At 49.7% G+C, this 25,235-nt stretch overlaps 1 protein-coding gene across 7 annotated transcripts in view; it reads left to right on the top strand.

Annotated features, from left to right (window-relative positions):
* Positions 1 to 25,235, top strand: part of PACS2 (phosphofurin acidic cluster sorting protein 2) — a 191,518-nt gene that overhangs the window by 67,448 nt on the left and 98,835 nt on the right. For 6 of the 7 annotated variants that reach the window (XM_039483786.1, XM_039483782.1, XM_039483781.1 and 3 more), the window contains 2 exons: positions 9,420 to 9,545; positions 12,578 to 12,740. In XM_039483786.1, coding sequence (XP_039339720.1) covers positions 9,420 to 9,545; positions 12,578 to 12,740 — 289 coding nt within the window. The remainder of the gene's footprint in view (positions 1 to 9,419; positions 9,546 to 12,577; positions 12,741 to 25,235) is intronic. The other variant, XM_039483783.1, reaches the window with a different exon arrangement.

Here is a 25,235-nt window from a genome sequence, read left to right as displayed (position 1 = left end):
GCTACAGGTACCTATATGTACATCGTCCCCCCTGCTCCCTTGTCGTCCAGTCCGTCAATGAGACGGAGCGCCATGGCCAGCAGGCACCAGCCCCTAAATCCAAGGAGGCTAGGCGAATGGTCTTACTGGGCCGGAAGATGTACTCGGCAGGGGCCCTGCAACTTCGCGTAGCAAACCAGCAAGCCCTGTTTAGCCGCTACTATGGGCGGCAGTGGGCAAATTTACAGAGTCGGTTCCTCAGAACTCCCGTCAAGAGTTCGATGCCCTCCTGGAAGAAAGGAAGAAGCTGGTGAGAGCTTCCCTCCAGGCCTTGTTGGATGCAGCTGACTCCGCAGCCACGACTCTGGCCTCGGGTGTTGCCACGAGGCGCATTTCATGGCTCCAGTTATCGAGCCTTCCCTCGCAGCTGCTGCACACTATACAGGACTTGCCCTTCAATGGCAAAGGCCTGTTCTCCGAAAAAACTGGCCCTAGGCTGCAAAGCCTAAAGGGGGGCAGCAGGGTCACTTTGTGCTCTCTCTCTCTCGGCATGCACACGCCGGTGCTTCAGCGCCGACCTTTCCATCCCCAGCCTCACCGCCATTACCCTGCGCCTAGACAAAGACAGGGCTTTGCCAGCGGGCGTGGCTTAGGCGGTCGTAGGCGTCAATCAGGACCCCAAAGGAGCCAAAATTAGGGTCTAACCACCAATGGGGCAAAAGTCTATCCATCCTCGTCCCTCTTAGGGACCCCTCTCATGAGCGATTCCTCTTGCAAGAGGTGCGGATGCTCCTCTCCATCGGAGCTATAGAGGAGGTACCTAAGGACGAAAGGGGCAAAGGGTTCTACTCCCACTAATTCCTAATCCCCTGGCGAAGGGAGGTCTCAGACCTATCCTAGACCTGCGGGAACTCAACAAGTTCATGATACAGCTGAAGTTCCGCATGGTATCCATGGGGACTGTCATCCCATCCTTGGATCCCGGAGACTGGTATGCCGCCCTCGATATGAAGGGTGCGTATTTTCACGTCGCCATTTCTCCTCCACACAGAAGGTACCCCCGGTTTGTGGCCAACCGTCGTCATTTCCAGTTTACGGTCCTCCCGGTTGGCCTCTATACAGCCCAAGTGTATTCAAAGTGCATGGCTGTAGTCGCCGCCTCTCTCCGCCACCGTCAGATACACGTTCTCCGTATCTAGACGATTGGCTCATTCGAGGGACCACCGGGGCCCAAGTTACCAGTCATGTGGGCATCGACACGGACCTATTCCTGCGTCTAGGCCTGATGATCAATATAGAAAAATCCACTCTGATTCCCACACAGGGAATAGAATTCATTGGGGCCATCCTGGACTCCAGTCTCGCCAGAGCCTGCTTACCTCAGCCTCGGTTTCAGGCAATGGTAACAATTATACAAGGTCTACGGACCTTCCCGACAACTTTGGCTCGCACTTGCCTAGGTTTCCTGAGTCACATGGCTGCCTGCACGTTTGTAACCAAACATGCCAGGCTTCGCCTCCGTCCACTTCAATCGTGCTCACCTCGGTGTACCACCCGGGCAGAGACAGCATACTCATGGTCGTCTCGTTCCCCCAGAGCATCCTAGGCTCCCTCGACTGGGAGTCGACGCCCTCCCTGGTGTATCCAGGGATGCTGTTCCATCCACCTCACCCCTCGGGGTCCCTCATGACGGACACCCCATCTCTCGGCTGGGGTGCTCACCTGGGTCAGTTTCGCACTCACGGCCTTCAGTCGGCTCAAGAGCTGGCCTTGCACATCAATGTCCGAGAGCTGAGAGCAGTCTGCCTTGTGTACCAGGCGTTTCAGCAGCACCTGCAAGGCCATTGTGTCTCGGTGTTCACGGACAACACAACGGCCGTGTATTACATAAACAAGTACGGAGGAGCACGGTCCTCCCCTCTTTGCAGAGAGCTATCCAGCTCCGGGACTCCTGCACAGCCCACTCGATAGACCTGGTAGCATCCTTTCTCCCAGGGGTCCGGAACATTCTGGCGGATTGCCTCAGCAGATCCTTCCTGTCTCACAAGTGGTCGATTCCTCCGGACGTTATCCATTCCGTTTTCTGGAAGTGGGGCTTTCCCCGCATAGCCCTCTTCGCTTTCACGAGAACAGAAAGAGAGAGTTCTCCTCATTCCAAGGCCTCTCCCAGGGCTCGATCTTGGATGCTTTTCTGATGCTGTGGATGAGCCATCTGCTGTACGCTTTTCCACCGTTCCCGCTGGTTCACAGGGTCCTGCTAAAACTCTGCAGGGACAGAGCGCACCTGATTATGATCACTCCAGCGTGACCCAGGCAGCACTGGTACACCAGGTTGCTACACTTGTCGGTAGCCAACCCTATTCCCCTGCCTCTTTGCCCAGACCTCATAACGCAGGATCACGGCAAGCTTCACCACCCAGACCTGCAATCCCTGCACCTCACAGCATGGCTGCTGCGTGGCTAAACCGATCCGAGTTACGTTGTTCTGCCTTGGTTCTACAGGATTCTCCTGGGTGGTAGGAAACCTTCCACTCGGTTAACGTATCTGGCCAAGTGGAAACGTTTCTCCTGCTGCTAAAAACGCACAATGTTTCTCCCACCGAGGTCCCGATCCATTCCATCTTGGACTACCTCTGGTCTCTCAAACAGCAGCGCCTGGCACGGTCATCATTAAGGGTACACTTGGCAGCCATCTCTACCTTCCACCCAGTGGAGAGTGGCCACTCCGTATTCTTACACCTTGTGGTTTCTAGGTTCCTCAAGGGCTTGGAGCATTTATACACCCCAGTTGGCCCCCACCAAAACCTGGGTCTTCAACCTGGTTTTAACCAGTTTTATGACTGCCCCATTCGAGCCACTGTCAACATGTTCGCTGATATACCTGTCCTGGAAGACAGTTTTTCCTTGTAGCCTTTCCATCGGCCAGACGAGTCTCTGAGCTTCAGGCTCTCACGATGGACCCACGGCATACTGTGTTTCTCAAGGACAAGGGCAGTTGTGACCACGTCCAGCCTTCCTCCTTAAGGTGGTGTCGGCCTTTCATATCAACCAGGATATCTTCCTTCCGGTCTTCTTTCTGAAGCCACACTCATCGCGAAGGGAGCAACAATTGCCCTCCCTAGACGTCCGTAGGGCGCTCGCAATCTATATTGAGCGGACAAAGCCCTTTCGTAACGCCCCCAAATCTCTGTCGTACTGGCATACCAGACGAAGGGCATACCTGTTTCCTCCTAGAGGATTTCATCTTAGATGACGTCGTACATCCGCACCTCCTGTGATTTGGCCCATGTTCCATCGAGCCACTTTACTGCACATTCCACCAGGGCTCAGGCTTCTCTGCTGCCTTCCTGGCTCACATACCCTTCCAGGGGATGTGTCGTGCAACTACCTGGTCCTCGGTCCACACCTTTGCCTCATTGGTCCAAGAGTCCAGAGATGATGCAGCCTTTGGCTCAGCAGTTTTGCATTCTGCAACATCTCACTCTGACCCCACCGCCTACGTAAGGCTTGGGAATCACCTAACTGGAATGCATATGAGCAATCACTCGAAGAAGAAAAGACGGTTACTCACCGTTGTAACTGTTGTTCTTTGAGATGTGTTGCTCATATCCATTCCAGACCCGCCCTCCTTCCCCACTGTCGGAGTAGCCGGCAAGAAGGAACTGAGGGGCGGATGGGTCGGCAGGGGTATATATCCGGTGCCATAGCGGCGCCACTCCAGGGGGCGCCCAGCCGACCCACCGAGTGTTGCTAGGGTAAAAAATCTTCCAACGAACGTGCACGCGGCGCGCGCACCTAACTGGAATGGATATGAGCAACGCATCTCGAAGAACAACAGTTACAACGGTGAGTAACCGTCTTTTCAATTGCTGCTCCTGGTTGTTGGGGCTGTTGCAGGCCCAGGCACTGCGCACAGCAGGAAGGCTTTTTCCTGTGCTTGCTTTGCTCTCCTTGCTAGCATGGAGGCAATGTGGAGGGAGGAGGAAGTGGCCCAGTATGGATGCAGGCATGGGGGTTGGGGGCAGACAGGGCAGGCCTGGGGGTGAAGGGGAGCAGAGATAGGAGCCAGGCAGTCTATGAGGGATGAATAGAATGAAGAAAGCCGTATAATTGGAGCAGCTGCCTCAGGCTGGCCTGCCCTTTCCTCTCCATCTCCAAAATCCTCCAGCACTCTTCTCCACAGATGCTCCTGGGGTGGCCTTGGATTTCCTGCTAGCTTTTCCAGGCTCCCCCATCACCACCTTCTGCTAGGTCTGAGGGATGGGCTACTTTCTCTGCTCACTCTCTTCCTACTGCTCTGGGGTACCTTTGTGGGAGAATAAGTGACTGCTCCTCAATTACAAGGAATGCCACACATGGAGAGCAGCCTCCTGGCTGGGAGCTGGCAGGAGGCCATGTGGTCTAGTACAGCTCTTCCACTGACTGCTGTTAATTCTAGGCACTCAATAGCCCTTACCACAAACCAGGCCTCCTACCTTAGACTAGCGTCATCCCTCATGTTTTACAGAAGGGGTAACTGGGAGGCTGCATAAAATCCCTTCTGCTAGAGTCAGGACTGGAACCTGCTTTAGAACAGGAGGAAAACAAGAACCACAGGCACACACGAGGAGTTCTCTGATTGTTAGTCACTTGGCAACTTTGGATTCTGCAAACACTGTGCTTGCTTTTTAAAAATAAAGCTCTTAACGTTTCCCATCAAAGGGAAAAGATAACTTTGCCACCTTTCCAGAACTGATCCAGAGGATGGCAACTTATTACTATTAGTCGTTCGTTCAAGTTGCAGAGGTCTGTTCGATGGATCTAAAGTTCCAACCTACTGATGACCCATGTTGATATCAGTAGGATGCCACATGATGGATTTTCCTTTTTCCAGTTTTGCTTTCTAAAAACCTAGGAAATTACTTACACACAAACATGCTACATTAAAAGAACATTCAGGTTGCAAATTCAAACTCAAAATTTAGGATATGCCTGAATTCAGGGGGACTGGTTTAGGGTTGCACAGCCCATCTGTGAATATACATTTTTAGTCTCCAATTACATGATCACATACTTTTTTTCTGCATCGCCTCTGCCTCATTCAGTGCACAGGATGGATGGTGCTCTCAGGATGAATCAGGCCTGTGTAACGAAGGAGGCTGTAGTCTATAGGGCCTCTGCCTTGGTTGTTGCAGAAGTTTGAAGGTATATGGTGAATGAGGCAGGGGGGAGGAGAGTTTGGTTAGCGCAGTTGAATGCTGCTCTGGAAAGCTGGATTCTATCCTTGCCCAGCAACTCTGTGGCAGAAGCAAGTTGTTTAAGACGTGATTTCTAATTATGTTCCTCATTTTCTTGGTGCCTGACTTGAGCTCTGTGGTCTGATTTGCAGAAGTGCTTTGAAGTGCAGAGCTGTGCTTTGAATGCATGAAGTGATGTATAATGCTAAGTACTCTGAAAAATCAGGTCCTAGGCATCTCAAATTGGGGACCTAAAATTCATGGATACTCTTGACCTTAGTTTCTTGATACTTCAGTTCCCCATCTGTAAAATGGAGATAATAGCATTGCTCATTTCACAAAGGTATTGTGAAAATAAATTCATTATAGTATCTGAGTGTTTCACATACATTAGTGATGATCACCATGGAAAAACCCACAAGGCAATTCATAATTGTATTTTCAGAGTAGGGTTTGAATAGTGTGGCCCAGGGCTAATTTACTGCATACATTGAACAACAAGGAAAAAACATTGTGTGGCTACTCATTCTGTGAGCAGAGTCCATCCTGTGCACTGAATGTGGCGCAGTAGAAAAATTATGTGATCATGTATTTAAATACTGTATCATAATGCATATGCCCAGGCAGGTCAAATGCTTAACTTTGCAACCTGGCTGTTCTTCTGTGTGTACTGTATTCTTATGTGAGAAGGTGCTTTTCTATGTGTACAGACTCCATTTTAAATAAGTTTATTACTTCATAAAAAAACCGGATCTTGCGTACTGACACAAACTCCCGGGGCCCAGCCTTTCCAGAACACGTGAACCACAAGGTGTTTTGCTGGGTATCCTGCCACCCCTGGGTCTCAGTGTGTCAGACACTTCAGAAAGGAAATTCCCATAGATGATACTTGGCCCTGAAGTGAAGGCCAAGAGTTCTCAGCAGGAACAGCCGTGTAGTTACTAAAAACAAAACCCAAACGTTGGTATTAATCCTGACAGCACCTGAGTCACACTGCCTGGCCTTGCTGGTGATGACAGGACACAACTCTGTCACCCTGAAGAACAAGCCAGACTCTGCCAGGCCTGTCAGCACCTGTGAGGTGCAGGATTGGCTCTTGAGAGAGAACCATTGTGTGGTTAGTAAGGCTGTCAAGCGATTAAAAAAATTAATCACAGTTAAACAATAGTAGAATGCCATTTATTTAAATATTTTTGGATGTTTTCTACATTTTCAAATATATTGATTTCAATTACAACACAGTACAAAGTTGACAGTGCTCACTTTATATTATTATTTTTGATTAAATATATTTGCACTTTAAAAAAAAAAAAAAGAAAATAGTATTTTTCAGTTCACCTAATACAAGTACTGTAATGCAATGTCTTTATCATGAAAGTACAACTTACAAATGTAGAATTATGTAGGGGAAAAAACTGCATTCAAAAATAAAACAATGTAAAACTTTAGAGCCTACAAGTCCATTCAGCCCTACTTCTTGGTCAGCCAATCACTCAGACAAACAAGTTTGGTTACATTTGCAGGAGTTAATGCTGCCCGCTTCTTGTTTACAGTGTCACCTGAAAGTGAGAACAGGCATTCGCATGGCACTTTTGTAGCCAGCGTTGCAAGATATTTATGAGCCAGATGCGCTAAATATTCATATCTCCCTTCGTGCTTCAACCACCATTCCAGAGGACATGTGTCCATGCTGATGACGGGTTCTGCTTGATAACAATCCAAAGTAGTGCCACCCGATGCATGTTCATTTTCATCATCTGAGTCAGATGCCACCAGCAGACGGTTGATTTTCTTTTTTGATGGTTTGGGTTCTGTAGTTTCCGCATCTCAGTGTTGCTTTTTTAAGACTTCTGAAAGCATGGTGTGAACTTCGTCCCTCTCAGATTTTGGACAGCACTTCAGATTCTTAAATCTTGGGTCGAGTGCTGTAGCTGTCTTTAGAAATCTCACATTGGTACCTTCTTTGCATTTTGTCAGATCTGCAATGAAGGCGTTTTTAAAACGAACAGGTGCTGGGTCATCATCAGAGACTACCATAACAGGAAATATATGGCAGGATGCGGGTAAAACAGAGCAGGAGGCATACAATTCTCCTTCAAGGAGTTCAGTCACAAATTTAATTAACACTTTTTTTTTTTAACAAGCGTCATCAGCATGGAGACATGCCCTCTGGAATGGTGGCCAAAGCATGAAGGGGCATACGAATGTTTAGTATATCTGGCAAGTAAATACCTTGCAGTGCTGGCTAAAAAAGTGCAATGTGAACTCCTGTTTTCACTTTCAGTTTACATTGTAAATAAGTGGGCAGCATTATCTCCTGTAAATGTAAACAAACTTGTTCAGCCAACGCAAAGACAAACAAGCAGTAGGACTGAGTGCACTTGTGGGTTCTAAAGCAGGGGTGGGCAAACTACAGCCTGCGGGCCACATCTGGCCTGCCAGCCGATTTTATCCATCCCTCAAGCTCCACGCTTGGGAGCAGGATCTGGGGCTTGCCCCACTCTCGCACTCCACCTGGGGAGCGGGGTTGGGGGGTGCTCCACGTGCCTACCAGAAGCAATGTCCCCTTTCTGGCTCCTATGCGTAGGGGCAGCCAGGGGTCTCCGCGTGCTTCCCCCACCCCAAGCGCCAACCCTGCAGCTCCCATTGGCCAGGAACTCTGGCCAGTGGGAGCTGCAGGGGTGGTGCCTGCGGACAGGGCAGCACACAGAGCCACCTGGCCACGCCTCTGCATAGGAGCTGGAGGCGGGACATGCTGCTGCTGCTTCCAGGAGTTGCTTGAGATGAGCAACGCGCAGAGCCTGCATCCCTGACCCCCTCCTGGGCCCCAACCCCCAGCCCTGATCCCCCTCCCACCTGCAGAACCCCTCAATCCTGCCTGGAGCACCGTCCTGCACCCCAAATGCCTGCCCCACTACAGAGCCAGCATCTACAGCTTGGAACCTTTGTGCCCCAACCCCCGCCCCACCCTCTGAACTCCTCGGTCTTAGCCTGGAGCACCCTCCTACATCCCGAACCCTCATCTCCCCCCGCCTGCATCCAAACCTCCTGCCCCAGCCCTGAGCCCCTTCCTGCACCTTTAACTCCTCATTTCTGGCCCCACCCCAGAGTCCGCACCCCCAGCCAGAGCCATCATCCCCTCCTGCACCCCAAACCCAATTTCATGAGCATTCATGGCTTGCCATAAAACTTCCATACCCAGATGTGGCCCTCAGGTCAAAAAGTTTGCCCACCCCTGCTCTAAAGTTTTACATTGTTTTGGTTTTGAGTACAGTTATGCAACAAAAAATCTACATTGGTAAGTTGCACTTCCACGATAAAGAGATTGTACTACACTACTTGTATGTGGTGAATTAAAAAATACTATTTCTTTTGTTAATCATTTTTACAGTGCAAATATTTGTAATAAAAATAATCTAAAGTGAGCAGTGTACACTTTGTATTGTGTTGTAATTAAAATCAATATATTTGAAAATATTTAATACATTTCAATTGGTATTCTATTCAACAGTGCAATTGAAACTGTGATTAATCTTTGAGTTAATCGCGTGAGTTAACTGTGAATAATCAACAGCCCTAGTGGTTACACATCTCTGCACTCTTGCAAATAGCTGTCAGCAAGACAGCACGCAGGGATTCAGATTGTCTACTGAGAAATAACAATGAGGACATTGTGCACATAAAACGCCTGCCATTCAGGAAGTTGCTTACATGAGAAATAAACGTACAGTTAAGGATCAGGCCTCCCTGTGCTGTGATTGGCTGGGCCAGTTCCTTTCCTGTATAATGTACATACGTCAATTGAGGTTTACATGAACAGATTTCTCTTACCAGCCACCCAAACACAAGCTCATGTTCTGTTAGAGACCCATTGAAAGCATTTCTGCAGAGCTGTTTTTGTAAGCTGAGTAATTATTTTGCATTCTTCAGTGTTGTGAGGGCAAAATGAACAGAGTGGTGAAAAGAGAATGTTTGGCTGTAAAAACTAGCCAAGAGTTTTCAGTCAGAAGTACCTAAAGCTTGGCCTTCCTTGGAACCAGTGCAGAGTTGTCAGCTGCTGCTGCTACTCCTAGAACAAAAGATTAGGTGAACTGTAAACATCTTTAAAAGCACTGGGACTGGGCAAGGTATTTAACCTTAACGAGCACAAGAGTGTGTCAGCTGTAAGTTGGAAGCTAGTGACAAGAAGTATAACATTTTTTTCAAATTGTATTCTAACTTCAGTATCCTCACTTCTTGAAAAGAGAAGGCAACAAGCTTCAGATCATGCTGCAAAGGAGGAAGCGATACAAAAACCGAACGATTCTGGGCTACAAGACTTTAGCAGTGGGCTGCATCAACATGGCCGAGGTAGATGTTCATCAACACAACTCAAAGCGTTCGGATGGAGTCAGCATATGCCCTTTATCCTCAGTTTAAATCCAAGGCTACCATTCTTTTCTGAGAAAAGTACCTAGATGGCTTTCATGTGTGTGTCACTTTTCAAGTGTACCAAGTTTTATAGGGCAAGAGTGTTAATGGAAATAATATAAAGTAATAAATGCTGTGTATTTTCTATAAAATATAAGTAGGAGAAGCAAGGACTGGCTTATTTCTCTTAGCGTTTTTAAGGTTCGGGCTCAGTTCCAGGTACTTTACCCAAATATGCTATCGTTCCCCTTGTCTTTAAAACACACTTTGGCACAAGAGTTTAAAGACTTCTAATAAATATTCTGAAATAATAATGCGCCAGAACAGTCAACCAAAGATGCAGTAAATTTAATTCAGTTGAGCTAACATATGTCTGTTTCTTGAATTCTTGAACATAAATAGCACATTTTATCTTACTCTATCCAAATACATTAAGGTTGCAAAGTCAAGCATTTCAAAGTTAGCAAATGCTGAAATCCAAGTAGCCTATGCAATCTTAATTCTGCCTCTTTTTGCATGTGGGTGGTGATAGTCCACAATGATTGTATAATTTCCACCATTTTCAGGCACTGAAATCTTGAAGCTTACTTTTCATGGTCATTCTTGTTAATACAACTTGATTGCTTGAATATTCATGGAAAGCAGATGACCAAAGCAAGCTGACTTTCAACTTTGAATCAGTAGTTGCGGGAGATGCTTAGGGGTATCCCCTGAACTTCAGTTAGCTCCACTCTAATTTTTATTCCCTAATCTACGCAGCTGTGCACTTGTAAATATTAAAAATATAGTGTTAGAAGCATTGTGTAGCAGAAACCTGCCATACTACGCTTAGCATAGAAATCTTCCAGAAAATTTCATTCCATAAATTTAGTTCCATCAGTGGAGAATTTATTGCAAAATGAAATGGTTTAACACTGCAATCATGCTAGATTGTTGTGATATTAGATAATTGATTGATTTTATTTACAGATTTATTTTGTGTGAATTGTGCTTTTAAATCAAAATACTTTTTCACTACTGCATTTGAGTTTCAGTGAAATCCTAATTTTTGGCCTTTTTGTTTTTGTCTTGTATCATGTTTGGTTCATTGTCAATAATTGGAAATTAAACTAAAAAATAGGGGCAGCATTCAAGCTTACGAGCAAATCTCTTTAAAATGTTAAGCATTCACTGTTGAAATATAATACTTTTTCTTACTGTTCTGTTACTTCTGACAGCAGAGGATATGAAAATGCTAAATATCTGTGAGGTATTTGCAATGTGTTTTGAACCTAAAAGAGATTGGAATTTTTTTAAAATTCACTGCTGACAAACTTAATCATCCAGTTTCTGATAAAGCACCCTATAAATAGTACGTCCTGGAATTTTTAGTTTCTTAATTCTTACAAGAGGTTTTTTTTCTTCTCCCTGCTGATGTCAGATGCAAAACTGAACAGATAGGTTAAGGGTAGGAGGGGTAGACCGGTGAGTCACCAGCATAAAGGTGGCCAGTTGAAGCCTTGAGTGGATGAGGTGACCTGCGGGGGGAAGGTGGAGAATAGGAAGGGGCCCAGATATAGAGTCCTGAGGCACACTGGTAAAGACCAGGAGGGGAGGTGCTATTGAAAGGGTATTTGGATGGGTGGGAAGAGCACAAGAGGGACAGTCTTGGAAGCCTAGAAGAGAATCTATATGAGGAAGGTGTGATCATCATCATGTTGAAAGTGGCAAAGAATGAAGAAGCAAATCCCATTTTTTACAGAGCCACAAAGATGTCCTTTTGCCTGTGCTTTGACCAGTTTTCATTGTCACATCTAGGTTGCCAGCTGTATGGGGCAGGGACTTGCTTTTTTCAATTTGTTCTATAGAGCACCTAATGTGATTGTCCAGGGAAAGGTCACTGCGGATGGTTTCTTCAGCTGGCTTTAAAGTAGATTTGGAGGATTTTTGTTTAGGAATTCATGAGTTGGATAACTTAATGATCACTAAAATTAGTACCCTGGCAAGCTAACAGAATCATAATGAAGGTAATGCAATAACATGCTTCAGTATGATCTGATCACATGTCAAACTGAAATCTTCTGTCCCTGCTGCTTCCTTGAGTTGATAGCCAAGTAAATTCTAAAATAGCATTAAATAGTGTCTATAACTGGTTGTTCTTCTAGACTAGAAGTGGGCAAAATATCGCCCGCAGGACCCTCCTGCCCGGCCCCTGAGCTCCTGGCTTGGGAGGCTAGCCAGGAGCTCAGGACCCTCCCCTGCTGTTCCCCCTCCCCTGCAGCATGAGCTCGCCCCGCCACTGGTGCAATGCTCTGGGCAGCGGGGCTGCGAGCTCCTGAGGCAGTGCCGCTGTAGAACCCGGCCTGACCCAGTGGTCTGTGCTGCACCAGCCACTGATGCTCCAGGCAGCGCAGTAAGGGGGCAGGGAGCGGTGGGGGGGGAGAGGGTTGGATAGAGGGCAGGGGAGTTCAGGGTGGTGGGCAGGGGGTGGGTGTATGGATAGGGGTCAGGGCAGTCAGAGGGTGGGGAAACGGGTTGAATGGGGGCAGGGGTTGAGGGGGCAGCCAGGATGGCGGGAGGAGGGATGGGGCGGCGGGGGGCAGTCAGGGTATGGAAAAGGGGTGGTTGGATGGGGCAGGGGTCTGGGGGCAGTCAGGAAGGAAGGGGGTTGGATGGGGTAGTAGAGGTCCGGGAGGGCAGTTGGGGTTCGGGGACAGGGAGCGGTGGGGAGTGGATGGGGCAGAGGTCCCGGGGGGGGGCCGTCAGGGGGCAAGAAGCAGGGGGGGGCCCGGCCCATGTCCCCTAACCAGTCCTCCATACAATTTCCAAAACCCAATGCGGCCCTCCCCTGTTTGCCCGCCCCTGTTCTAGACCCAGGCATTTGAGCCTTCTTGCATACCCAGACTAACTCATTAAATAACTTTTCCAATGTTAGTGGATGGGAATCAGGCCCACCATATTTAAATAAAAGACTGTTACTTCCCCAATCCCAGGTGATGCAGCACCCGACTGAAGGAGGCCAGGTTCTGAGCCTTTTCAGTAACATCAAGGAAACCACGGCCAAAGTAGCAGAGATCTGGATCTTCTCACTGTCTAGTCAGCCAATAGACCATGAAGACAGCACCATGCAGCCTAGCCAGAAGATCAAGTCCACAGGTAAAAATATGCCCTCTATTGAACTTCAGCCCATCTATTTCCTTCCCGTCTCTTCCCCCGACAATCCCTTCCTTTTCCCTGAAAGCCCATCTGGTCGGAAACTGCCTAACTTACATTTTTGTGATACAAATAAAACAGAAAAAGTCTAAACAAGCTGGCCTTGTCTGTGCCACCATCTTGCTCCCTTCCCCATCCCTCCTCTTGGTCTCTTCAGAGGGCATGTGCTTTTAGGCATGGACTGCCTTATGTTTGTAAAGTGCCTGTTGCAGCGGGACCCTGGTTCTGCAGGTTGTGAGGGGTGAAGAGGAACCAAAACAGAGCACTGCAAATAACCATGGAAATCAACTTTTGTTCCTCCTCTTCCATATTCTCTGTGAAGTCAAATCCTCTCTGACCTAGGGCGTGTCTACTGAAGATCAAGCTAAACCACAAAAAGGCACTCTCAGTAAAGAATGAGTGTGTCTATGTGGGGAGCTAGCCTGGAATAGCTACAGTGGACTAGTCACCATGTAAACAAACCCCATTGCTTCAGAGATCCTGTGCTCCATTGGTTCTTGATCAATTCTCATCTGGCACTAGTTCAGATTTCCTTACCTCTTTACCAGGTGTCACAGGGTAGCAGGTCTCTGCAGATAGACTGAGCCCAGCTTCCCTAGACTGGAGCAGGTGAGCCTCATCCAGCTAATTAAAGGGGGCTGGGCTACACCAGGGCCTATAAAGGGCTGCTGGTAGGCAGCTGAGGGAGGAGGGACTGAGACAGGCTGAGCTGTGGTCAATAGAGGTCACACTGGAGTGGAGCCAGCCAGGGGCGGTGAGTTATATGGGCCCATGGTGCCCAGGCTCCAGAAATATTCAGGGCCCAGGGCCCCAGCTCCACCAATGGTTGGAGCTGGGTCTCTCCCCGGCCCCCACCTGCTGCCCCCGTGTGCCTCCCCTGGGCCCCGGAATGTTCCTGCCTCAAGTGGGCAGCTGCCCCCTGCAGCTCTGCACTACGTTCTGCTCTGCCGGCTCCCAGCATCAACTCTGACCCTGCCCTTCCAACTCTGACCCTTCCCTTTTCCGGCGAGACCCTCCACCAGCACAGGGGGCTCCCGCGCCCGCAGTCATGACTCCTGCCCCACGCTGCGTGAGAGGCAGGCCCATCCCCCACCCCCAGTGAGCCTACAGTGAGGGGCAGCAGCAGGGGAGGAGGCACATACATGATGGCAGCCCCCACCCACCCTGGCACCCACCAAAAGTAGGGGTTTCCTGGACCTGAGAGGGGCCTTAGGATCACATGCAGTGACAGTGGTGTGAGGTGAGTATGCTGCTAGGGGGGGAAAGGGAGGCCCCTCCCCCAGAGCTCACTGCTGCTGGTGGGGAGAGGGCTGGGGGGAGTCCTCCTCTTTGGCCCCAGTCCCGGGGCAGACTGACCACCCCAAACTCCCCATCCCAGAGCCCACATCCCCAGCTAGACCCCTCATCCCGCTGCACCCCAACCCTCTTCCCCAGCCCTGATCCCTCTCCTGTACCATGAACCTCTCATCCCCAGCCGCACAGCTCTCTCCCCTGCACCCCAACCCTCTGCCTGAGCCCCTCCCAAACCCCTCATCACCAGCCCCACCCTAGAGCCCTCATTTTTACATTTATTTTAAAAATTATATATTGGCTTACAAGGCAGGTGTGGTGTGGCAGGACTTGGCCCCATTCTGGGCACCACCAAAAATTATTCAAACCAGCCACCCCTGGAGCCAGCTCCTGTGGTGGGTCCCTGGAGCAAGGGGACCAGGGCTTCCAGGAAGAGAGGGAAGCAGACCTGGACAAGGCAAGGAAGCTGCCAGTAGCTGGAGTGCCAGAGACCCCTGGGAGGAGCGGCCCTGAATCCTGGGGGCCAGGTATTGGCTTAAGGCTGCCTTCTGCTTAACTTTGTTATAAAAGAATAAACCTCAGCTGAGACTGGGTATGGCAGCACATGTTTGGAGGTGGGGGGTGCAGCAGCAGCCCCCAGTGACACCATGACAATAGCAAGTCATTATTTGACATTTGGGAATGGACTGGGGGAAGGGGAGGAGGGTTTGTAGCTGATGGTATACAATCCTGCACTCTGAAGGCTAGTGTTTAGTGGTAGAATCGCAGGCAAATGGAGTTAATTTCTAGGACAAATCAGTACCAGTTCTTACCAGTGCTATAACTCTACAGTAATATGAAAGAGGTTCTCGCAACGTGTGTAAAGAGCAACAGAATTGGGGCCCATGCTATTCGATTCCCTTGTCTGTTGCATCATACACAAGCAGCATCATTAGGGAGCCATAGGAACCCCATTTTGCAGTTGTTTTTCCAAGGTTCCATTTCTGCACACTCAGCATTAAACTAAGAGTTCACTACAACATCTAAACAGAATATAAGAACATAAGAATAGCCATACTGGGTCAGACCAAAGGTCCATCTAGCCCAGTATCTGTCTACCGACAGTGGCCAATGCCAGGTGCCCCAGAGGGAGTGAACCTAACAGGCAATGATCAAGAGATCTCTCTCCATCCTCTGATGAACAGAGGCTAGGGACACCATTCTTACCCATCCTAGCTAATAGCCATTTATGGATTTAGCCACCATGAATTTATCCAGTCCCCTTTTAAACATTGTTATAGTCCTAGCCTTCACAACCTCCTCAGGTAAGGAGTTCCACAAGTTGACTATGTGCTGCGTGAAGAAGAACTTCCTTTTATTTGTTTTAAACCTGCTGCCTATTAATTTCATTTGCTGACCCCTAGTTCTTGAATTATGGGATTAAGTAAATAACTTTTCCTTATCCACTTTCTCCACATCACTCATGATTTTATATACCTCGATCATATCCCCCTTTAGTCTTCTCTTTTCCAAGCTGAAGAGTCCTAGTCTCTTTAATCTTTCCTCGTATGGGACCCTCTCCAAACCCCTAATCATTTTAGTTGCCCTTTTCTGAACCTTTTCTAGTGCTAGAATATCTTTTTTGAGGTGAGGAGACCACATCTGTACACAGTATTCGAGATGTGGGCGTACCATGGATTTATATAAGGGCAATAATATATTCTCAGTCTTATTTTCTATCCCCTTTTTAATGATTCCTAACATCCTGTTTGCTTTTTTGACCGCCTCTGCACACTGCGTGGACATCTTCAGACAACTATCCACGATGACTCCAAGATCTTTTTCCTTACTCGTTGTAGCTAAATTAGCCCCCATCATGTTGTATGTATAGTTGGGATTATTTTTTCCAATGTGCATTACTTTACATTTATCCACATTAAATTTCATTTGCCATTTTGTTGCCCAATCACTTAGTTTTGTGAGATCTTTTTGAAGTTCTTCACTATCTGCTTTGGTCTTAACTATCTTGAGCAGTTTAGTATCATCTGCAAACTTTGCCACCTCACTGTTTACCCCTTTCTCCAGATCATTTATGAATAAATTGAATAGGATTGGTCCTAGGACTGACCCCTGGGGAACACCACTAGTTACCCCTCTCCATTCTGAGAATTTACCATTAATTCCTACCCTTTGTTCCCTGTCCTTTAACCAGTTCTCAATCCATGAAAGGACCTTCCCTTTTATCCCATGACAGCTTAATTTACATAAGAGCCTTTGGTGACGGACCTTGTCAAAGGCTTTCTGGAAATCTAAGTACACTATGTCCACTGGATCCCCCTTGTCCACATGTTTGTTGACCCCTTCAAAGAACTCTAATAGGTTAGTAAGACACGATTTCCCTTTACAGAAACCATGTTGACTGTTCAACAGTTTATGTTTTTCTATGTGTCTGACAATTTTATTCTTAACTATTGTTTCAACTTATTTGCCCGGTACTGCCGTTAAACTTACCGGTCTGTAATTGCCGGGATCACCCCTAGAGCCCTTTTTAAATATTGGCGTTACATTAGCTAACTTCCAGTCATTGGGTACCGAAGCCGATTTAAAGGACAGGTTACAAACCTTAGTTAATAGTTCCGCAACTTCACATTCGAGTTCTTTCAGAACTCTTGGGTGAATGCCATCTGGTCCCAGTGACTTGTTAATGTTGAGTTTATCAATTAATTCCAAAACCTCCTCTAGTGACACTTCAATCTGTGACAGTTCCTCAGATTCGTCACCTACAAAAGCCAGCTCAGGTTTGGGAATCTCCCTAACATCCTCAGCCGTGAAGACTGAAGCAAAGAATCCATTTAGTTTCTCCGCAATGACTTTATCGTCTTTAAGCGCTCCTTTTGTATTTTGATCGTCAAGGGGCCCCACTGGTTGTTTAGCAGGCTTCCTGCTTCTGATGTACTTAAAAAAAACATTTTGTTATTACCTTTAGAGTTTTTGGCTAGTCGTTCTTCAAACTCCTTTTTGGCTTTTCTTATTGCACTCTTGCACTTAAGTTGGCAGTGTTTGTGTTCCTTTCTATTTGCCTCACTAGGATTTGACTTCCACCTTTTAAAGGAAGTCTTTTTATCTCTCACTGCTTCTTTTACATGGTTGTTAAGCCACGGTGGCTCTTTTTTAGTTCTTTTACTGTTTTTCTTAATTTGGGGTATACATTGAAGTTGGGCCTCTATTATGGTGCCTTTAAAAAGGGCCCATGCAACTTGCAGGGATTTCACTTTAGTCACTGTACCTTTTAACTTTTGTCTGACTAACCCCCTCATTTTTGTATAGTTCCCCCTTTTGAAATTAAATGCCACAGTGTTGGGCAGTTCAGGTGTATATAGATTGGTTCCAGCTCCTGGTCTCACTTAATGTCGCTGTTTGGAACATACGTTGCCATGAGCACTTGGCACATTCAGTATACACTTGTTGTACCAAATACTGTAACATAAAAAATAAAAATCTAAAGAAACTCTCTGCAGGGTAGAACCAAAGTACAAATGGGAAGCACACCACCAAAAGTTAAACGAAATAGTATGTGTATGCATCAATAGACCACAAACTGACTCCTCACTGATATGAGGGAGAGAGAGGACATGTTCAAGGATACTCCAAGGAAGTAGAGACCTGTTTGGAGCTGGTGATATTTTGAACTGTTGTTTTGCTGTTAGACACTTAGGTAATATGGGGCAGTGTGCATTGAAAATTCCATTAGTAAGTTAGATATAAATGTTTATCTCCTTGTCCTGTTTTTGATTGGTGACTGCTGTATCAACTGGCTGTTAAAAAAAACAAACAGGATGAGAAGTTCTTCCATAGATAGCTTTCTCTGCAAGACCTCTGGAGGCTAGATTCTTCTTCGAGTGCTTGCTCATATGCATTCCAATTTGGTGTGCGCGCGCTGCGTGCACGTTCGTCGGAAGACTTTTTACCCTAGCAGCACTCGGTGGGTCGGCTGGGCGCCCCCTGGAGTGGCGCCGCTATAGCGCTGAATATATACCCCTGCCGACCCATCCGCTCCTCAGTTCCTTCTTACCGCCTGTGTTGGTCGTTGGAACAGTGGAGCGCGGCTTAGCTGTCCTCCACTTCCCTAGCTTTTCACTCGTTTTTCCTATAGTTATAGTGTATATAGTTTTCAGTCTTCGTGTTATAGTTAACTTTTATTGTTTTTTTAGTAATAGTTAGTGTAAATAGTTGAGAGGGGTTGGGGCTTAGCCCTTTTCTCCCTCGCCCGGTGCCGGGCCCATGCCCGGCTCGCCGGGGTTCAAGCAGTGCTCGACCTGCCGTAGGCCGATGCCCATAGGAGACCCGCACAGCTCCTGTCTTAGGTGCCTCGGGGAATCCCATTTGGCGGACAAGTGCCGCATTTGCAAGGCTTTTAAGCCCCGAACAAAAAAGGAGCGGGACATTTGCCTTAGGCAGCTCCTAATGGAAGCGGCGCTCACTCCTCCTGCACCAACTCCGCCGCCGGCACCAGGATCAAGTTCTACCTCCACACCGGGAACCACCGGCACCGCGAAGGCCCTGCACCAGCCGTTGTCTCATCCACGGCACCGGTCACTCTCCCCACGGGGGAAGAAGCGCAAGACTCCTGTGGCACCCGCGTCTGGGGCGCAGTCTGAGCACGCACTGAGAGCGGATCGCCCGGCACCTTCATCTGCCGCGGCACTGCCCACCACTGCACCGTCGATTCCGGCCTCTCAGGGGCCGTTGAGTCCGGTGCCCGTTGACTCCCCGGCCCCCGCCGTGGTAGAGCTTATTGAGCCCTCTACGCCGGAGACTTTCACAACGGCAAGAGACCTCATTGCCCTCACGGACCCAGGGCCGCCTCAGCCCCCGGCACCGCCGGTGCGGGCCCCTCATTCTCTAGGCAAGCCAGCCATGGTGAGGCATCCCTCACAGGGCACTGTCGAGCGTCGACGCTCCGGGTCGCGCTCCCGAGGACGATCGAGATCCGGTCGCCGATCAAGATCATGGCACCGTTCACAGTCCCGGTACCACTACCCATCAAGGCACCGGTCCTATTCATGGCACCGATCGCGGTCCCGTTCACCATCCCGGTACTCCCGGCACCGCTCCCACTCCTGGCACTGATCTCGGTACCGTGTCTCCCATAGCAGGTCGAGACGCAGGGACTCTAGGCATCGGTCGACCTCCCGGCACCGCGCTGGTAGTAGGTCCCGATCTCCATCGCGGTACCGCTACGACTCCCGGCACCGCTCTCCGGGGCGACGTACGGAGCAGGGCCGCTCTGCCTACAGGGACCCGCCCTATTCCAGCACAGCTCCGCCATGGCCATCCAGGCACGCCTCGGCCTCGTCTCACGCCGGCTCTGCCTATTATGGGGACTCAGACATTAATAGCAGGGTTTCCCAGGACATCACGCCTCGGACCATGCACCGCAGCAGTGGCCCTTCTGGATGCCTTGGGCGTACCATCAGGCCCAAGGCGAGCCCGCGGTACCACCTCGCCCGGTGGCTGCAGAGCATTGCGTGCCAGAGGCGACGGTTAGCAGGCCTCCAGCGACCGACACTGAAGAAGTTTCGGCGCCTGTTCCTGAGGTCCAAGCCTCTCCGACCCCAGATGTTGCCCAGGACCAAGAGCCACTTCAGGACCCACTTGTTCCGGGCCTTTCCTCTTCCTCTTCCCCGGATGAGGCAGTGGCTGGTACGTCCGCATCCGGTCCACCTCCGATCGACCTTGGTTCACATCAGGACCTCCTCCGGCGTGTAGCACAAAATATCAACTTGCCCGCCGAGGAAGTCCCAGAGGTGGAGGACCTGGTCGTTGATATCTTGACAGCGGAGGCCCCCACTCGTGTGGCGCTCCCCTTTATTCGCTCAATCCAGGCCAGAGCAGACACCATCTGGCAATCCCCGGCGTCTATCCAACCGACCGCCAGAGGGTTTGAACGCAAATACATAGTGCCCTCCCAGGGCTACGAGTACTTGTACGTGCACCCCCCTCCTTCCTCATTGGTCGTGCAATCTGTTAATGACAGGGAGCGCCATGGACAGCAGGACCCCGCACCAAAATCCAGGGAGGACAGACGTATGGACCTCTTGGGCCGCAAGGTCTACTCCGCAGGGGGCCTCCAACTGCGAGTAGCAAACCAGCAGGCCCTGCTAAGCAGGTACAATTATAACACCTGGCAGTCAGTGAGCAAGTTCTCTGAGCTCATGCCTCAGGACTCCAGACAAGAGTTCTCAGCATTGTTGGAGGAAGGCAAAAAGGTGGCGCGTACCTCGCTCCAGGCCTCGCTGGAAGCTGCAGACTCGGCTGCTCGTACAGTCGCATCAGGCATAGCGATGCGACGCATTTCGTGGCTTCAGGCGTCGGGCCTGCCACCTGAGCTCCAGTATACGCTTCAGGACCTCCCATTCGATGGCAAGGGCCTATTTTCTGAAAAGACGGATACCAGGCTTCAAAGTCTGAAGGACAATTGGGTGATTATGCGTTCGCTCGGGATGCAGACTCAAAGGCGGCCCTTCCGCCCTCAGCCTCAGCGTCCTTACCCTCCCACCAAGACCGAGGCAGGACTTTGCGAGGCGTTGAAGTTGCTATATGCGCAGACGACAGTCCGGACCTCAGGGAGGCAACAACAACTCCGGCTCCTCTAAACCACCCGCGGGCCCGAAACCAAACTTTTGAGGGTGCGCCCGAGAGCAGCGTACCGATGACCTCCGAGGACCCATTTTTGTTTTACAACCGTCTTTCCTTTTTCCTCCCTGCATGGTCCCACATCACTTCCGATCGTGGGGTCCTTCGCACGGTGGAACTGGGATACCACCTTCAGTTTCTTTCAACCCCACCCTCCCACCCCCCTTCCTCGTCCCTCTTCAGGGACCCCTCTCACGAGCAACTCCTCTTGCAGGAGGTACGCCAGCTCCGGACCATCGGGGCTATAGAGGAGGTACTAGAGGACTCAAGGGGCAAGGGGTTTTATTCCTGTTACTTTCTAATCCCCAAGGCGAAAGGGGGTCTCCGACCTATCCTGGACCTGCGAGGCCTGAACAAGTACCTGAAAAAGTTCAAGTTTCGCATGGTATCCCTGGGGACCATCATCCCTTCCCTGGATCCCGGAGATTGGTACGCGGCTCTCGACATGAAGGACGCATATTTCCATATTTCTATATACCCTCCGCACAGGCGGTATTTACGGTTTTTGGTGGGCCGCCAGCACTTTCAGTTTACAGTCCTCCCCTTCGGCCTCTCCACGGACCCGCGGGTGTTTACAAAGTGCATGGCAGTAGTTGCAGCCTGCCGCCGCCGCCGAATTCATGTCTTTTCATACCTCGACGATTGGCTAATTCGAGGAACCTCGGCCGCGCAAGTGACCACAGCAGTAGACATTGTCAAAGACATGTTCGGCCGTCTAGGACTCTTGCTCAACGTAGGGAAATCCGCCCTAGTACCTACGCAGAGAATAGAGTTCATCGGGGCATTGCTAGACTCCACTCTCGCAACAGCCAGTCTGCCCTTGCCTCGCTTTCACTCTATTGTCTCTCTCGTTCAGACGCTCCAGGACTTTCCGACAACCTCGGCGCGCTCTTGCCTCTGCCTCCTCGGCCACCTGGCAGCGTGCACATTCGTGACACAGCACGCCAGGCTGCACATGAGGCCCCTTCAAACTTGGCTCACCTCGACGTACCGTCCGGGCAGAGACGCCATAGACATGATGCTCACCATTCCACCGAGTGTCCTCGCCTCCCTCAATTGGTGGAGGTCGCAGTCCCTGGTGTGTTCGGGCCTCCCATTCCATCCGCCGCAACCCTCGGTGTCTTTAACAACGGACGCGTCGTCTCTGGGATGGGGCACACATCTGGGGCGACTTCGTACTCAAGCCCTTTGGTCTCCCCAGGAGTTGGCGCTGCATATAAACGTTCGGGAGTTGAGGGCAGTCCGCCTGGCGTGTCAGGCATTCCAGGATCAGCTACAAGGTCGTTGTGTCTCGGTTTTCACGGACAACACAACCGCCATGTATTATATCAACAAGCAAGGGGGAACGCGATCCTTCCCTCTCTGTCGGGAGGGGATTCTGCTTTGGGACTTTTGCATAGCCCACTCAATAGACCTGGTAGCATCCTTTCTCCCAGGAGTCTGGAACACCTTGGCGGACCAATTGAGCAGATCCTTCCTCACTCACGAGTGGTCCATCCACCTGGACGTCCTCTATTCGGTCTTCCAAAAGTGGGGGTTTCCCCTCATAGACCTTTTCGCCTCCCGACAGAACCGGAAGTGCCAGCAGTTCTGCTCCCTGCAGGGTCGCTCCCCGGGCTCCCTCTCGGATGCGTTCCTGCTCCCGTGGAATGATCGCCTCCTTTATGCCTTCCCTCCGTTCCCACTCGTCCACCGAGTCCTCCTCAAGCTCCGCAGAGACAGGGCTCGGCTGATCCTAATTGCTCCCGCGTGGCTGAGGCAACATTGGTACACGCAGTTGCTCGACCTCTCAGTGGCAGATCCGATACCCTTGCCACTCTATCCAGACCTCATATCCCAGGACTTCGGCAGACTTCACCACCCGGACCTACAGTCCCTCCATCTGACAGCATGGCTACTCTCTGGCTAAACGAGTCGGAGTTGCGCTGTTTGGATGCTGTGCAGCAGGTCCTATTGGGGAGTAGGAAGCGCTTCTCTTGTTGGTGCGCTCAGCGGGGTTTCCTCCCGGATCAGGTACCCATCCCCATTATCCTGGACTACTTATGGTCCCTTAAGGAGCAGAACCTGTCGGTCTTGTCCATTAAGGTGCACCTTGCTGCCATTTCCGCCTTCCATCCCGGAGACGCAGGCTCTACAGTCTTCTCTCACCATATGGTGTCCAGATTTCGTAGGGGCTTGGAACGTCTGTACCCTCAGGTCAGGAGACCTGCCCCTACTTGGGACTTGAACCTGGTGTTGGCTCAGCTTACGCGTCATCCCTTTGAGCCTTTGGCCACCTGCTCGTTGCTGTACCTCTCCTGGAAGACGGCCTTCCTCGTCGCCATTACATCGGCGAGACGAGTTTTGGAACTTCACGCATTCACTGCAGATCCTCCTTACACGGTCTTCCATAAGGACAAGGTACAGCTCCGACCGCACCCAGCCTTTCTCCCGAAAGTGGTGTCTGCATTCCACGTCAATCAGGACGTTTTCCTCCCTGTTTTCTTCCCGAAACCGCACTCATCGCGTCGGAAGCAGCAACTGCACACCTTGGACGTCCGCAGGGCTCTCGCCTTTTATATTGAGAGAACCAGGCCCTTCCGGCGGTCTCCTCAGCTCTTTGTGGCTGTCGCTGACCGCATGAAGGGTATGCCCGTCTCCTCCCAACGAATTGCTTCTTGGGTGACGTCTTGTATCTGGGCATGCTATGACTTGGCGCAGGTTCCCGCTGGACATCTGACTGCCCATTCTACTTGAGCTCAGGCCTCCTTGGCTGCCTTCCTGGCCCATGTGCCCATTCAAGAAATCTGCAGGGCCGCCACCTGGTCTTCCATCCATACCTTTGCGGCACATTACGCATTGGTTCAGCAATCTAGAGACGATGCTGCCTTTGGCTCAGCGGTCTTACACTCCGCGACGTCTCACTCCAACCCCACCGCCTAGGTAAGGCTTGGGAATCACCTAATTGGAATGCATATGAGCAAGCACTCGAAGAAGAAAAGACGGTTACTCACCTTTGTAACTGTTGTTCTTCGAGATGTGTTGCTCATATCCATTCCAAACCCGCCCTCCTTCCCCGCTGTTGGAGTAGCCGGCAAGAAGGAACTGAGGAGTGGATGGGTCGGCAGGGGGTATATATTCGGCGCTATAGCGGCGCCACTCCAGGGGGTGCCCAGCCAACCCACCAAGTGCTGCTAGGGTAAAAAGTCTTCCGACGAACGTGCACGTGGCGCGCGCACACCTAATTGGAATGGATATGAGCAACACATCTCGAAGAACAACAGTTACAAAGGTGAGTAACCGTCTTTTCCCTTGTTACTCTGGTTTACCTCGCGTGACTAAATCTTGCATACTTCTGGAGAGTAAGTTCATGGGTTGTTCAAAAAAAAAAAAGTGATATCCTTAAGAAGCGACAGATTTGTAACATGTTACTGCTTGTTCTTAATCAACTATATCTTGCTATGGAGTCACCAGGTTCTAGGGTTGGGCTAGCTCAGTGGCTCTCAACTTTTCCAGATTACTGTACCCCTTTCAGAAGTTTGATTTGTCTTGTGAACCCCCAAGTTTCACCTCAAAAAATCAGACATAGAAATACAGAAGTGTCAGAGCACACTATTACTGAAACATTGCTGACTCTCATTTATTTTATGATTTATGGTAAAAATCAATTGGAATATAAAGATTGTACTTACATTTCAGTGTATAGTATACAGAGCAGTATAAACAAATCATTATCTATGAAATTTTAGTTTATACTGACTTTGCTAGTGCTTTTTATATAGCCTGTTGTAAAACTAGGCAAATATCTAGATAAGTTGATGTACCCCTTGGAAGACCTCTGAGTACCCGCAGAGGTACACGTACCCCTGGTTGAGAACCACTGGGCTAGCCAACTCAACCAAATAAGCTACTCTTCCAAAATGCGCTCATGGTAACAGTCTAAGTGACACTAACTTAAATTATCTGAGCACAAATCTGTGATTTTTATGCAGTGTGCGTAAAATATCTTGGTTTCCATGCTTGGAAGCCTTCCCTTTACATGACATCTGCTCTCTGTACCTGCACCGTGACAGAATAATGGCTTAATTCTGATTTCAGATAGGAAGTCCATGTTGCAAGATACATGGGCATGCACCACACAGATGCCTAGTTGGAGTCCAGAATAGAATGAGACAATTTACTTGGTGTATCATTTCAGTAAGGAACAGGATCTTTTTTTCCCTAACCATATTTGGTCCTGCATACCAGTTGTGCCTGGTTAGGGGAAAAAAATCCTGGTAAAGTGGGTAGCTTGAGTTGCCCCATGGGTAGAGGCTGAGTGATGCCCACTCCATCTTGGACTATATGCCAGCGGCCCCTACTTATTTCCTATTGGGATGGGCATTGCAGACTGGCTCCCTCCAAGGCAAGAGCTCACCTGCATGCCAACCTTCTCTACTTTGTGAGTGAATTTCCTGTCTACTAGCTGAGTATTTATCATCCTCCCTCTCTCTG

This window comes from Mauremys reevesii, linkage group 8 (assembly GCF_016161935.1).
Source record: "Mauremys reevesii isolate NIE-2019 linkage group 8, ASM1616193v1, whole genome shotgun sequence".
NCBI classification, from domain to species: Eukaryota; Metazoa; Chordata; order Testudines; family Geoemydidae; genus Mauremys; species Mauremys reevesii.
This window is presented reverse-complemented; position numbering and strand designations above follow the sequence as displayed.